This window comes from Solanum tuberosum, unplaced genomic scaffold (assembly GCF_000226075.1).
Source record: "Solanum tuberosum cultivar DM 1-3 516 R44 unplaced genomic scaffold, SolTub_3.0 scf00171, whole genome shotgun sequence".
NCBI lineage: Eukaryota > Viridiplantae > Streptophyta > Magnoliopsida > Solanales > Solanaceae > Solanum > Solanum tuberosum.
This window is the reverse complement of record NW_006239097.1, coordinates 422,514-437,959: the sequence shown is the minus strand read 5'-3', so window position 1 is coordinate 437,959 and position 15,446 is coordinate 422,514. Positions and strand designations below refer to the sequence as shown.

At 34.2% G+C, this 15,446-nt stretch overlaps 3 protein-coding genes across 3 annotated transcripts; 2 read left to right on the top strand and 1 right to left on the bottom strand.

Moving 5' to 3' along the window:
• Positions 1 to 3,525: 3,525 nt before the first annotated feature.
• Positions 3,526 to 5,722, top strand: LOC107061827 (uncharacterized PPE family protein PPE12-like). The gene is made up of 4 exons (XM_015311724.1): positions 3,526 to 3,530; positions 3,679 to 3,812; positions 4,813 to 5,272; positions 5,320 to 5,722. Exons 1-4 carry the CDS (start codon positions 3,526 to 3,528, stop codon positions 5,720 to 5,722), a joined length of 1,002 nt encoding a protein of 333 aa, XP_015167210.1.
• A 1,177-nt stretch (positions 5,723 to 6,899) lies between these two features.
• Positions 6,900 to 7,820, top strand: LOC102601409 (probable NAD(P)H dehydrogenase (quinone) FQR1-like 1). The gene is made up of 3 exons (XM_006354236.1): positions 6,900 to 7,049; positions 7,132 to 7,394; positions 7,487 to 7,820. Exons 1-3 carry the CDS (start codon positions 6,900 to 6,902, stop codon positions 7,716 to 7,718), a joined length of 645 nt encoding a protein of 214 aa, XP_006354298.1. The 3' UTR covers positions 7,719 to 7,820.
• Positions 7,821 to 7,958: 138 nt separating this feature from the next.
• LOC102594911 (proteoglycan 4-like) lies at positions 7,959 to 9,039 on the bottom strand. Its single transcript, XM_006354220.2, has one exon. It carries the CDS (start codon positions 9,016 to 9,018, stop codon positions 8,173 to 8,175), a length of 846 nt encoding a protein of 281 aa, XP_006354282.1. The 5' UTR covers positions 9,019 to 9,039; the 3' UTR covers positions 7,959 to 8,172.
• Positions 9,040 to 15,446: the final 6,407 nt, after the last annotated feature.

Genomic DNA, 15,446 nt, shown 5'->3' with positions numbered 1-15,446 from the left:
GAATAGTTTGAATTAGAAAATTATTAGTTGTAGCAGTAACTACTTAGGAATGAAACTAAATAAGGGTGAAATATTTACTAAATTAGATGTTATGACTTTGAAATATATGTAGTTTATGGATCCTACCTCATAATGTCAATTTTTAGTGAAAATATTTCTTATTAGGAAAATAATTTTGTGTGATTTAAAAGTTAACTAGGTAATTTGCCTGCGCTTCGCACATTCATAAATAATAATTGCATTGAACTTGCAAATAATCCTTTACTAATATCCATACATTAAAAAATAAAAATAGGATCTTAAAAATATTAACAGTATTCCAACATGAATTTATTATTTGTCATTATCACATAACTCAAGAACCTCTAATGGATGAATTATTCAGGAAATAATAAATTGTTGGTTCTTTAATCAATATTAAAAGGAAAGTAACGAAGAAAATAAGAATATATATACAAAGACATTTCGTAAGAAAAGAACACATTAAAGTTGCATAGATTATACAATTGTGATATGTGTCTCAGGAAAAATTCAAAAATTTGTGAACAGATTCAAAAAAGAAATTACGCCTGAACATGAAAGCATTTATAACTTTTGAACTATCATAATGAATTTCTTCAATTGATAAGTGACGAAACTTCATATCTATGTTAAAATAGATAATATGTAAGCTTATATGTAGTACTTTTAAGTCATAGAATATCAAAACATGAATTCTTGGAACTGAGTACAGTAATTATTTTCTGCACAATGAATATACCTACTATATGTGTATATGTTCAATATAACTAGAGACAATAACTTTGCAGAAACATAAACAACAGAGTTTAAAACATCTACTCAAAAACAACAATTAACATCATAAGCATAAATTAATAACTGTAAAAATACCATGATATGTAAAATTAGAATGAAATAGAAAGGAAAAAATCAAGTCCACTAAGTGCGCAGTTTCCCCTTAAGAAAATTATTCCCCTCTAATACATAAGGTTTAAAGAATTAGATCATCTTAGGATGGAACGATTTTATTCACCAACGTATTAATACAAAAACAATGGTGTCAGTAAGCCACTCAATAGGAGCAAAGTACATGAATATTTAATTGTGCAGAAGAAGAAGAAGTTCAGAATTTTCATTGTTTTAAAATGAGAGGAAATCCCTCTATTTTTAGACAACAAAGGGCAGTGTGAACAAATGCTTATTGTACCTTATCGGAAAGGTCACAACTCTTTGGAAATGTCACAACCCTTTGTAAAGGGAAATGTCACAACCTTTCATAAACGTCACAACCTTACATAAAAGTCACAACTCTTCATAAAAGTTGCAACTTTTCTTAAAAGTCATAACTTTTCATAAAATTCACAACTTTTCATGAAATGTGAAGGCTAGTTTTGGAAATAAATAAATTAAAAGGAAATTCTGGTCTGTGGTGATACGTAGGCGGACCTAGGGTTCTCTTTTTTATATATATGATATATGACATGATTATTAAGAACATTAAAATAATTGAGGTTCTCTCTTATATATATGATGATATATATGATTATTAAGAATATTAAAATTATTGTAGATAATTTAATTTGATAGAGAAAACATTACATTATATGAATACTTAAAAGTTCTGATCAACAATCTACAATTACAAAATAATACGTAATAATTTTAGTAAAATGCGATAACATTTGAGACGTCATATTTAAAGAAATAAAAAGTCTAATATAACTTCAAACATATAAACTATTCTTATATCGATTGCAGACAAAATTAGGCTTTTATGGAACAATAGTGCCAGAAAGAGTAGATACTACAAAAATATCATCAATCGTTGTGGTAGAGATGTGGAAAGAATAAATATTTATTAATCCTTAATTAGACGTCTTAACTTTGAGCTTCGGGAATGGAGTCACCTTTGGTGACACAAATCATGAGTTTCCGGGTGACAGTCTTAACTTTGAGCTTCGGGAATGGAGTCACCTTTGGTGACACAAATCATGAGTTTCTGGGTGACTAAGCAGGAAGGGGCAATTGCAGCACGAAATACTAGATTCATATGAACCTAGTAATTTTGGCACGGAGTTTATGTGTAAAAATATCACTAAAATCAAAATAAATAATAGGCCACAATCCATACTTTTAATTTACAAATAGAATAATTTAAATGTTAAAAATCTTAAAAATTGAACCAATAAAACATAAATTCTTCATAGGCACTTCAAATTTCCTTTACATGATGAAACCAAATAGAGCCTTTTTCTAAATGTGATGGAAAAAATGGTTCAGTCGACAAACAAGGATTGAGCAGAAATAGAGATCATGGCCGGCCAATGATATATTGGAACTAAGCTAGAGTAAAACACTCACTCATATAGTATAAAAGAATTGCAAATTTCTACTCCTAGCAGAAAGTATCCAATATGTTTTACCAAACTCATAGCTCATCTCGTAAACTTGATAGACGTACTGAGATGGAAATCTTTAAACATCGGTTGAGTACTGTTAGATTGAGAAAGATTTTGATAATTGACAAATAGAGGAACAGAGAAAAGGAACCTATTGCATCGACATGTTCCTTTCAGACCGAATCCGACTGGGATAAGGAGAACGTCAACCACACGAATTAGAAGTTATAAAGCGGTGGAAGGGTTGCTTTTTCGACAAGAAACCAGTGCAAAAAGGTTTCCTTTCATAAAGAAATCCTAAGCAAAGTAGGAAGCGTAAGCAAAGTAGGAAGCCTAAACGAAGTAGGAAGCATAAGCAGAGTAGGAAGTATAACGGCGTAAATAACTTTCAAATCCGAAACAGAGTAGGAAGCATGATCAGAAATGTAAATCGAGTTCAAGTTGAAAAAGGCTTTGAAGAGTTCAAAGTCTATAAATAGGGCAATATTTTCTTTGGAGAAACTTGCACACTTAAACAAAGAGTTACAAGCAGAATACAATCAAATAGAGGGATTTCATATTTGAGTGATTTCTGATTACGAAGTGTAGCCAACGCAAGGAAACAAGAATTGAAGAACTGATTCATAGGCTTATGTTTTATAGTTCTTAAGTCAAGTTTGCGTGTATTGAGTTTTTATCGAGTTGTATCTTTAATTCTTTCTAGATCCAGTGAAGTATAAACTGGAGTAGGAATAGAGTCTTCAAGTTGGGGAGACTTAAAGACTTGGGAACATAAACATAGGAGGGTTTGTATTGGAGTTTAGGAATTAGAGTTAGTTCCTGGGATTATAGAGTTGTAATTCAAATTCATAGATTGAAGTGGGGTTGACGATCTAGTTGGTTGTTGGCGTCTAGGAATTAGAGTTTATAATTCCTTAGGTTACATAGGTTTGTAATCTTTTGTTGAGGCTTAGAGTTTAATGAAGTAGAGTTAAATCCTACAGAGGTGTAGGTCGTGGTTTTTTACCCTTTATGAGCCGGGGTTTTTCGCGATAAAATATTGTGTCATTACTTTATTTGCTTTACATAATGTAACTGCTGTGATCTTCAAAGGAACAGATACAATATACCAGGTCCTTAGGCAAATATGGGGTCAGTATTCTAACAAGTGCTTACTAATTGAGTGAATAGAATATAATTTGCTCAAGGAGTAGTATGGTGGAGAAAGTGAAGGAAAAGTTGGTTCAGGCATTTTTGGGATTTCAGTCTTTAGAATCTCTGGAACTTTTGGCTTTGGTAGTTGTGGGATTTCTGGCTTTTTCAAGGGAGGAAGCTTGGGTTTTAGCATTGCTGGAATATCAAACATTGGCATAGCAGGAAGCTCTGGTTTTGGGACAGTTGGGAAATCAAGCTTTGGTAAAGTTGGTAATACAGGTTTTGGACCGGATAGAGTAGCTTATATTTTATTTTCTTGAGAAGAGAGAAGTCCTGGATTCACAATATACCACAAATGTCAATACAATTCTCCAAGAAATGAAAAAGAAGAAGTCAATACTGAAAGAATAGTATATCAGATTCATATAAAAGGACTGTTGCATTGCATACAGGGGCGGATTTAGATAGGATGAAGGGCATCCAAAATTTTAATAAATACATATATGTAAAATAAAATATTTCAATTATAAATAAAAACAAATGAAATCACTTCCCGTAGCCTATTGGTTCACTGGCAAAGCACCTAACTTTGCTAGCAAACTTAGCACAGTTACTCAATAACTGCCATTTTTAAAATTTAGAGTTTTATTGTTTGATAAAAAAGTGATGCCTGGTAGAATCGATACGACTTTCTACCTTTTGTAAGGAAAAATTATACTGAATCAGTTAGCCACAACAACTTTTGTTGTACAAAGGAACACTTTTAGAGCAGGCGAAATAGAGGTAACTGAATCCATTTAATATGCGTTAGGATAAACGAAACAAAAAGTAAAAATACCTAAATCATCAATTTAGTTCTACACTTAAATATGCCAATTCATTCTTTGTTCCATATATATACTCTTAAGATGCAATGGGAAATTTTGGTTACTATAAATTAGGAAAGAAAATACCGAGAGGGAAAGAGTGTACGAATAAGGATTGAGAAAAAACAGAACTTGCCAATGATACAAACTAAATCAAAATAACATAGATCATAGCTTATTTATAACGAAGAACATAAAACACTCATATAGCATAATGACACGTCAAATGGTACATCCAATTCAAATACTATAAAAGAATTAAAATTTCTACTCCTAGCAGAAAGTATCCAATGCTATCTCCATGACACAACTCGGGTGGCAAATTTCATAGACTGAGATGGAAATCTCAAAACATGAGTTGGGTACTTTCTTATAGAGTGAAAGTAGCACATAATTTACTCAAGGAGTAACAGGTTTGTATGGTGGAGAAAGTGAAGGAAGAGTTGGTTTAGGTAGTTCTGGAATTCAAGGCTTTGGCATAGTTGGGACTTTTAGATTTGGAAACTCGGGGACTCTTGGGTTTGGTAGTTCTGAGATTTTAGACTTTGGCATAGTTGGTAATTCTGGCTTTGGTAGTTCTGGGATTTTAGTCTTTGGCATAGTTGGTACTTCTAGCTTTGGATGTTCAGGGACTTTTGGCTTTGGTAGTTCTGGAATTTCAGATTTTGTCATAGTTGGGACTTTTATCTTTGGAAGCTCAGGGACTTTTGGCTTTGGTAGTTCTGGGATTTCAAGCTTTGACATAGTTAGTAATTCTGGGACTTTTGGCTTTGGTGGTTCTGGGATTTCAGGCTTTGGCGTAGTTGGGACTTTTAGCTTTGGAAGCTCTGGGGTTTTGGCTTTGGTAGTTCTTGGACTTCAGGCTTTGGCATAGTTGGTACTTTTGGCTTTGGAAGCTCTAGGGCTTTTGGCTTTGGCAGTTCTGGGATTTCAGGCTTTGGCATAGTTGGTACTTCTGGCTTTTTCAAAGAAGGAAACTCGAGTTTTGGCATTGTTGGAATCTTAGGCTTTGGTATAGCTGGAAGCATGGGTTTTGGCACAACTGGAATCTCAGGCTTTTGCAAAGTCGGTAATTCAGGCTTTGGCATAGCTGGCAGCTTAGGCTTTGGCAAAGTTGGTAACTCAGGCTTAGGGAAAGTTGGTAGCTTGGGCGTTGGAACAATGGGGATCTCAGGCTATGGTTTGGTTGGAAGCCCAGGCTTCGGCAGAGTTGGGATTTCAAGTTTTGGCAAGGCTGGAACCTTTGGTAGTTCTGGTTTAGGTATCTCAGGGACGGGCGTCTCTAGGAGGTGGCGTGCAACCGCACCAGTTATGTTGCCATAAATGAAGAATAAATTAAGAAATGCAAGTAGTAAGAGGGAGGATACGTTGTAATGCTGACCCATTTTTATGCAGATAGTTGAAGCAAAAAGAAGAATAATTTGTAGGACTCGATGTGATTGGGATGTGGCATTAACTTTAAGTCTGTTGCTTTATATAGTTTTCAAGTATGCAATTACAAGGACTTTCAGGATTCTGTATTTCTGTTTGTTAGCCATGGACCCGAGTAGTTGAATTTCTCATCAAACTAATCAGCTTCCAGACTGGTACTTGAAAAGTCAATTTAGATGACCTAAATTACTTAATAGTCTAAACCCGTCTCTTGCATATAGGTTATGCTGGAAACCTGATAAGAATTCTTAGCTTAGCTGATTTCATTTCTTTGAAAAGAGAAAAAGTATTCACTTTTTTACCGCAAATCTTCATTCAGGTGTCTACATAATTACTGCAATTTTTGACAGTTACTTAGTATCTTTCATTTTTTTTTTAAAGTTTTACTGCTTGAACACATCAACTTTTGTGTATGAAAAGAATAATAAATAACTATAAACACTACCGGGATTCAATTATTTCAGCTCATATAAAAACCTAATTCTGAAAACTACTCGCTCCAATTACTTGAGACTTGGCGTATTGCTTTTTCGGTGATGAAGTTGATTAAGATTGATTTGTAAAATCAAATGAATAATGAGTTCTTAAGTGGTTGTTTGGTGTTTTTACCTTATACAACTATTTCTAACGAGACTATTATGATTAAAAAATATGTATACTGTTATGAATACATTTTAAAAAATGAGATCTCGCCGACGAAAATTATAGCAATAAACTAATATTTTTAATATAATGTCGCTACAAGATTTGTTCTTTGTTTGCTCCTTTAAATATGGACACACTTACAAAAAATCTTGCTTACGCCCCGGATACATATAGCTTTGGAACACTGAAATTTTAGGTTTGGTATAATTAATACTTCAGGTATTGGTATTTCAGGCTTTGGTAAGGCTGGAATATTTGGGGATTCTTGTGTAGGGATCTCAGGGAATGGCGTCTATAGAAAGCGGCTCGTGTAGTTGCACCAGCTAACTGATCATGCATGAAGCATAAGTTGTCCTTATCATTCTTTTGGAGAAGGTTAGAAGGAATTCAATCACTACTAATTGGTATCTTTATTTATGCATCAATGACGATAGATGCATTCGCCATAGTTTTAGCATTACGGCAAACCCGAGTCAATTATATAGCTGATTTGGGCTCTCTAGCCAAAACGAATCGTATTTTGGCTATTACCTTCTCCATTACTATGTTCTCATATGCAGAAATCACCAGTTTGGTTCTACACTAAAAATGTTAGGTCCACTCTGTTTTGTGGCACTTATATATACTAAAAGAGAACATACCATTTTGTGGTACAGGTACCTGAAACATTGTCAGAAGAGGTGCTAGCGAAAATGAGTGCACCTCCAAAGAGTGATGTGCCTATTATAACACCTCAAGAACTTGCTGAAGCTGATGGTTTTGTTTTTGGATTCCCTACAAGGTTCGGAATATTGTCCGCTCAGTTTAAAGCATTCCTTGATGCAACTGGAGGTCTATGGAGAACACAACAACTAGCTGGCAAGCCTGCAGGCATATTCTATAGCACTGGATCCCAAGGCGGTGGACAAGAAACAACACCGTATGATCTTATTTCACATAAATTCATACGACTAAACATGATAAATTGTCGTTCTCTTCCTTGTTATTGTTTTAACCCGAGGTATATGATAGGTTGACTGCTATAACTCAGCTTGTTCATCATGGAATGATATTTGTACCCATCGGATACACATTCGGTGCTGGCATGTTTGAAATGGAAAACGTGAAAGGAGGAAGTCCATATGGAGCTGGAACATTCACTGGTGATGGCTCCAGACAGCCATCTGAGCTTGAATTGCAGCAGGCACATCACCAAGGTAAATACATCGCTGCCATCGCCAAGAAACTCAAGGGTGCACCCTAATTTCTCCTGCAAAGACATTCTTCTAATACATAATTTATCTATGTGATTGTCAAAGTCTACTATTTTTAATTGGGTATGGCATCTGTATGTATCTGATTACTCTGTAATGGAAGAAATTGGTTACTATAAATTAGGAAGGAAAAACTGTGAGGGAAAGAATGGACAAACAGAGACGGTCAAGGATAGGAACTAAACCAAAGTTACATATATCAAAGCTTTATCATATTGTATATATAGAAATGCATAAAACACTCATATATTATAATAACACGACAAACTCGGTACATCCAATTCAAAAACTATTATAAAAGAATTAAAATTTCTACTCCTAGCAGAAAGTATCCAATGCTATCTCAATGACACAACTCGGGTGGCAAATTTCATAGACTGAGATGGAAATCTCAAAACATCAGTTGGGTACTTTCTTATAGAATGAAAGTAGCATATAATTTACTCAAGGAGTAGCGGGTTTGTATGGTGGAGAAAGTGAAGGAAGAGTTGGTTTAGGCAGTTCTGGAATTTCAGGCTTTGGCATTGTTGGAACTTTTAGCTTTGGAAGCTCAGAGACTTTTGGCTTTGGTAGTTCTGGGATTTCAGGCTTTGGGATAGTTGGTACTTCTAGCTTCGGAAGTTCTGGGACTTTTGGCTTTGGTACTTCTGGGATTTCAGGCATTGGCATTTTTGGTACTTCAGGCTTTGGTAGTTTTGGGATTTCATTGTTTGGCATAGTTAGTTCTTCTGGCTTTGGCATTGTTGGGACTTTTTGCTTTGGAAGCTTGGGGGCTTTTGGCTTTGGTAATTCTGGGATTTTAGGCTTCGGCATAGTTGGTACTTCTGGCTTTGGAAGTTCTAGGACCTTTGGCTTTGGTAGTTTTGGAATTTCTGGCTTTGGCACACTCGGTAGCTCGGGCTTCGGTAAAGTTGGAACTTCAGGTTTTTTCATAGCCGGAGGAACCTCAGTCTTTGGCACTGCTGGGATTTCTGACTTTTTCAAGGGAGGAAACTCTAGTTTTGGCATTGGGGGAATCTCAGGCATCTTAGGCTTTGGCAAAGTTGGTAATTGGGGCTTCGGGAAAGTTGGTATCTCAGGCTTTGGTATGGTTGGAAACTCAGGTTTCGGCACAGTTGGGATTTCAGGCTTTGGCAACGCTGGCACTTTGGGGAGTTCTGGTTTAGGTATCTCAGGGAGGGGCGTCCCTAGAAGGTGTCGTGCAGTTGCTCCAGTTATGTTGCCATAAATGAAGAATAAATTGAGAAATGTAAGTAGTGAAAGAGAAGATAAGTGGTAATGTTGAGCCATTTATCTGCAAATCTTAGAAGATTAAAGAATAATGTGTATATATAAGAGTGGATGTGGGATTGGGTTTATATAGGTTTTTAAGAATGCATGCTGCAACAAGGACTTGTAGGATTTTGTTTGTTAGACAGGGACCTGAGTAGTTGAATTTCTCATCAAACTAATTACCTTATACTTCAAAAGTCAATGTAGATGACCTAAATTACATTGTAGTCTGAACCTGTCACAAGCATATATGTTATGCTGGCAAATCTCATAAGAATTAACTAATTTTATTTAATTGAAGAGAGAATAAGTATTCACTTTTTAGCTTTTACCAAATCTTCATTTTGGTGTGTACGTAATAACTCGGTAACACTCACAAAATCTACGAAATGTCAAAATAGAAGGTGATTACTTTAGAGTTTCTTTCAAGCTTTAGAATTAATGTTTTTCTGGTTAACATCCATTAGGTACATACACCATAGGCAGCTTATAATTGATGCGTCCAACTAAGTTCAATATTTTTTACACGTATCACATATTGAATGTAGTAATAATGTATGGATTCATAGAAACCAGTAGCCTAGGTTTCGTATATGTATTAAGAAATACATAAATAACTATATATATGTGACTGTAAATACATTTGTCATTGTATATTAATTTCATACAATATAAAAATTCATAAACTTCTAATTTTAAACTCAGCCTGATCGCGGTTCCATGATAAGTAGAATTTTCTTACTTCTAGTTTTCACTAGTTACACTAATTTCTTTCATTGTTCTAATTAATTAAAAAAATCTGTTAGCTTATCAATTGTTTACCTCTCTAAAACTCTAAAATAACATTTGATTGTTACTGATCAATACACGAAGTTAGATGAATTTGAACAAAGTGGAAAAACTCTAGAGAAATGACCAAAAACTTCAATAGAAAAAAGGTCAAATAATCAGTTTGATGGCTTGAACACCATTGAATTTCAATATTATTTAGTAGTGCCTAGAGGCCCTGACATATCGCGGTCTGAATAAAAATTCAGTCCGCTAAACTACAGGGACAAACAGAGCTAGCATATCTATTCCAGGAATACCTGCTACGTAGATTAACCTTCTTACCGGTATCAGTTTACTTTGATAAAAATATCAGTTCTTTTTTTCTAAAACAGTAATTTTGAACTAGCTTGCTCCCACTTGACTATTCCAGGGATACCTGCTACCTCCCACTTACACAGGCACTGGATAACTCAAGACACCAAGGCATAGGCAGATTGGAAGAGATCACCTAGCTTTTTCCATCTTGGAATTTGAACCTTGGTCTCCAAGATATCTACCAACTTCATTAATCATTAGGCCACACCCTTTGGTGAAATAACACTATCAGTCAAAGTAAATACATAAAAAAGGAAAACAATTGAAACATAGACCATTCACTTGTTTTTTTTTTGAGAATAGTAACTGAAGCTCATTCACTTTAAGAGGTTACCTTATTTAAGTCACAACTACTGACCATACATCTTTATCCAATTGTATCCTTCTTTATACCAATAGAGGAGCTCCAAATCTTCTTTGTGTTGGTCAGCATTTTAATATTAATATTTGTGTATATTAATTTGCTTAAAACTGTGGAGTCAAAGTGTTGCCTTTGCTGTAAATTGTCCGTTGGTGATAATTCTTTTGTCTTAACCGTTGGACATTTATTTGGAGCATTACACCATTTGGAGTAAGTGCTGGTGTTATGACTCTTTTCTTGCAGCATTGGTAGTGGCATCTTGGCCATTACTTCTCCATATTATTTCTCAATTATTTCATTCTTTATTCCTCCATTATACCTTGTAACATATGTAACTCTTAGGCAGGGGCGGAGCCACCTTGTACTAAGGGGGTTCGTCGAACCCCCTTCGGCGGAAAATTATATTATTTATACATGGTTGAAATATTTTTTTGTGTATATATAGTAGATGTCGAACCCCCTTCGGCTACTTTGTGTGTCTATTTCTACAGATTTTGAACCCCCTTATTGAAAATCTTGGCTCCATCGCTGCTCCTAGACCATTTATCTTCACTATTTACTACCCCACTAGCTTCCTATTCATTGTTAGGATGACTTTCTCAACTATCAATAGTGATGGTCTTCATTTGGTTTGGTGCATACAAGAAAAGATAGAGTGGATAAAAGTTAGTCAAAAGAGAGAGTTCTTATTAGTTGAAGGGAGGTGTTCTTTTTGTGGAGCTTTGGACTCAACTCTTGTCTAGAGTTTGTTGAGTTACACTTTATGATTAGACTATTGTATCCTAGAAGGGACAAGTCAAGAAGGACTATTGCTTGACCGGTGAAAAACATTTATTGTAGTGGACTTGAATCTCCTTAAAGAGAACAAAATATCCGCACCTCAGCCTAAAGATTTTTTAATTTCTTCACTTTATTTTCGATTGTAATCCTGTAATTTTGTTATATTGTAATTTTTCACTAACAATTTTAAGGAGACAATTGAAAAAACCGCGGATGTCAAGATGGGAGATCTCAACAAGCCATTTCGGTTCAATGGTAATCATTTCAAGAGATGGAAGGGTAAAGTACTTTTCTACTTAAGTCCTCTCAATGTCTTATGTGTTAAGTGAAGAATCCTAATAAAGTTGACATCACCTCTATGAATGATGATGAAACTATTTCTCATCTAGAAAAAGTGGAAAAGTATGATGGTGATTCCTATAAGTGTCGGTATTATATTCTTAATTGTCTATCTGATAATTTTTATGATTATTATGATAGAACTAATTACTCTAGTGCAAAAAAAATTTGAAAGGCATTGTAGAGTAAGTATGATACCGAAGAGGTTGGAGCAAAAAAATATGTGACTAGTAGATTTTTTCATTTCCAAATGGTGGACAACAAATCAGTGGTAGACCAAGCTCAAGACTTTATAATGATTTTTGGAGAGCTCATGTTCGAGGAGGTCAAAATTGGAGATAACTTTTTTATTTATGGCATAGTAGATAAACTTCCACCTTCTTGGAAGGAACTTTAAAAAACTATGTGCCACAAACAAAAGGGAAACCTCTCTTAAAACGTTGGTAGTGAAAATCCGTATGGAAGAGGAGGCAAGAGGCCAAAATGCACCTTTACAATCAGAAGAGAGTAACATCACAACAAAGGTAAATTTAATTACTTCAAATAATGCTACTCCTGAATCTCACAAAAATACTTCTTTGAAGCCTAAGAAGAAAAAATCCAAGAAAAATAATGGTAAAAATAACCAAGCACAAAATCAACAAGTTCAAGATAAGGGACCGTGTTTTGTTTGTGGCAAGAGTGGGCATATTACTCGATTTTGCAAATTCCGGAAACGTGGTCCTACACCTTAGGCAAATGTTACCGAAGAACCTTTTATGGTGATGATTACCGATATAAACATGGTTGAAAGTGTTGATGGATGATGGACTGATTTTGGTGCAAACTGTTATGACAAAGATTGGTTAAAAATATACTCATTTTGAGGAGCACAAAACCATCATGCTTGGTGATTCACCCACTACTCAAGTGCTTGGAACGGGAGATGTCAAATTGTGCTTTACTTCTGGAAGGGTATTAACTTTGAAAGATGTACTTTATACTCCTTCCATGAGAAAAAAATTGATGTCTAGTTTTCTTCTTAATAAAGTAGGCTTTAAACAGATTATTGAATCTGATCAATATGTAATTGTGAAAAAGGATATTTGTGGGAAAGGGGTATGCTTGTGGTGGGATGTTCAAACTGAATGTTGAAATGAATAAAATTTCTACTTCTGTTTATATGATTTCTTCTACTAATTTTTGGCATGCTCGTTTGTGTCATATTAATGATTGTTATGTTGGAATCATGAGTAGTTTAGGATTAATTTCAATGATTAAAAAGAATTTTGAAAAGCATGATGCTTGTAGTAAAGACAAAATCAATAAGATTCAAGTTGAAAGAAAAACTAATTTATTAGAGTTAGTTCATACTGATATTTGTGAACTTGGAACAATTTTAACTCATGGAGGAAATAGATATTTTATCACTTTCATTGATGATTCTTCTTAGTTTACATATGTTTACTTGATGAAAAATAGAAGTGATGCTTTTGAAAACTTTAATGTTTATCTCCATGAAGTTGAAAATCAGTTCGGAAGAAAAATAAAAAGAATTAGAAGTGATAGAGGCCATGAATATGAGTCAAATGTGTTTAACTCTTTTGTTAGATCATTGAGAATAATTCATGAAACTACTCCTCCTTATTCTCCTTCATCTAATGGTGTAGCGGATAGGAAAAATAGAGCTTTGGTTAAATTGACTAATGTCATGCTTATGAGTCACATGAACCTTTAAATTTATGGGGTGAAACTATTTTGATTGCTTGTTATGTGTTAAATCCCGTGCCTCACAAAAAGTCTAAGTTGACACCTTTTGAATTGTGGAAATGTCACAAGCCAAGTTTGGGATATCTAAGAGTTTGTGATTGTCTAGCCTTTGTGAGACTAATGGATCCCAATATTAATAAGTTGGTTAAGAAAGTTACTACTTGTGCTTTTCTTGGTTATGCTTCAAATAGTACAACCTATAGATTTTTTAATCTCAAAGATAATATTACAATTGAATAAGGTGATGCTATTTTTCATGAACATAAATTTCCATTTGATTATAAAAATAGTGGGGGTCAAAGGATTGAACAAAAATTTTTGTCACTACCTAGTTCTTCTACTTCTACTTTAGAAAATAAAAAAATGAGAATGCTGGCTGAGAAAGGGAAAATGTGGGACATTTCTGTGTGGATCATGGCAAGTTTCCATAAGATGATGAGATTGGAGAATTTGATGGATTTGTGATCATCAGAAGTTGCAACGATGAGCATGATAATGTTAACTTTTATGGATCTTCCAAAAATACATAAATCAAAGACTATCTTTACTAAAATAAATTTGTTAACAATCTTCGAAATTTTACTCAAATCATCCTTTAAGGCCTAAACAATACTTCCTATGTCTTATCCTTAAATTTTAGAATAATAACAATCTTATCAATTTTACACTTATTTGACCTATGTAATGCTATTGATAAAGTTATTATCAAAATCATTTCAATTGTATTAAGCCCTTACCAGACTAGTTTAAAGGTAGTTGTGTTTGTAACAATGTTATTCTTGTTCAAGAAGTTTATTAGATCAATGTTTCCAAAAGGAAGAAGGGGAAGCTGATGCTTAAAATTGATTGACAAAAATCTTTTGATCGAATTGAATAGTCCTTTGTTTATTATACTTTGTGATTCTTTAAATTTTTTCCAAAAAATATTAATCATATAACTAACAGTAACATAGCTATCCATGTCAATGGTACCCAGACAAATTATTTTGCAACATTAAGGGTCATTCACCAAGGATTACTGGTTTAACTTTCCTCTTTCTTGATTCAAATTTCTTCATTTCATTGATGCTTTGTGTTTCTTTTTGCATTGGCGCAGAGCTCTGTTTCTGTGGTGAATAGTTAAGTAGAAGTTGTTTTTGAGAATGATAAACTTGTACACGTTTGGTGGCCACATTCATCTTCATCAACAACGGTGCCTGGATCTTGGCTAATCCCCATAAACATATACATTCTACATAGACCAATTTATTTATTTTTGTAGACTTTTTGAGTCTAATTTTCTCTCGCTAATAGGAGTGAAGGAAAATGATATTTATATACTAATTCTTTGTAAATCTACTCATTAATTACATTTTAAAATAGTTTGAGTAACTTCAAATCCTTTACTGTTGTTAGAATAAGATTATTTACTTGTACCTTACAGCAAGTAGTGTTGTACACTCTCTTGATACACATTAGTGATTATAGGCAATATGTTCATGATTATCTAATGAAGCAGAGTACGCATGAGAAAGGTTTTTTGTATTCTTTCATTGATATAATATGTTGTTTAAATACAAAAAGAATTATGAGGTAAAGGAACTCACAATATCAATAAAACTAATGAATCCTAACAAGTTATTAAAGATGCAGAATTAGAGAATATGGAATAATGAAATCAAGAATATATGATGTAGATATGGAAAATATTCTACCATGATTTCGCTTCTTTAGGCCCCACAAGTTGGGGGGGGGGGTGTGGAACGACCCTAGGGGGGGGGGGGGGGGGGGTGGAACGACCCCTAACTTGTAGAAAATACATTGGGTTTGTGCTTTGGATAAGGATTTCGTAAGCAGGCAAGTATAATGAGAAACTTAATTGGGGTTATGAGAAGTGTGCTCTTGAAAGTAAAATATGTACATAGCATATTAAAGTGCTTAGGAGAGTCGAGTCACTAATTTCCTTAATAAATCTTATCCGTCCCTTAATAAGTCTGCATTACAATCTATGAAAGCCATATTTAATCTTATATTTGACATGCGTAGATTAGTTGAGTCTTACACTACTAGCAAGTCTATGATACGATCTTGG

Bases quoted from the DNA above. Each gene is read 5' to 3' on its own strand.
- LOC102601409 (XM_006354236.1), top strand. From the start codon at position 6,900: ATGACGATAGATGCATTCGCCATAGTTTTAGCATTACGGCAAACCCGA. The intron at 7,050-7,131 runs GTTCTACACTAA...TTTGTGGTACAG, and splicing joins ATGCAGAAATCACCAGTTTG to GTACCTGAAACATTGTCAGA. The intron at 7,395-7,486 runs GTATGATCTTAT...GGTATATGATAG, and splicing joins GGTGGACAAGAAACAACACC to GTTGACTGCTATAACTCAGC.
- LOC102594911 (XM_006354220.2), bottom strand. From the start codon at position 9,018: ATGGCTCAACATTACCACTTATCTTCTCTTTCACTACTTACATTTCTC.
- LOC107061827 (XM_015311724.1), top strand. The intron at 3,813-4,812 runs GTTTTGGACCGG...AAGGAGTAACAG, and splicing joins TGGTAAAGTTGGTAATACAG to GTTTGTATGGTGGAGAAAGT. The intron at 5,273-5,319 runs GTTGGTACTTTT...TGGCTTTGGCAG, and splicing joins GGACTTCAGGCTTTGGCATA to TTCTGGGATTTCAGGCTTTG.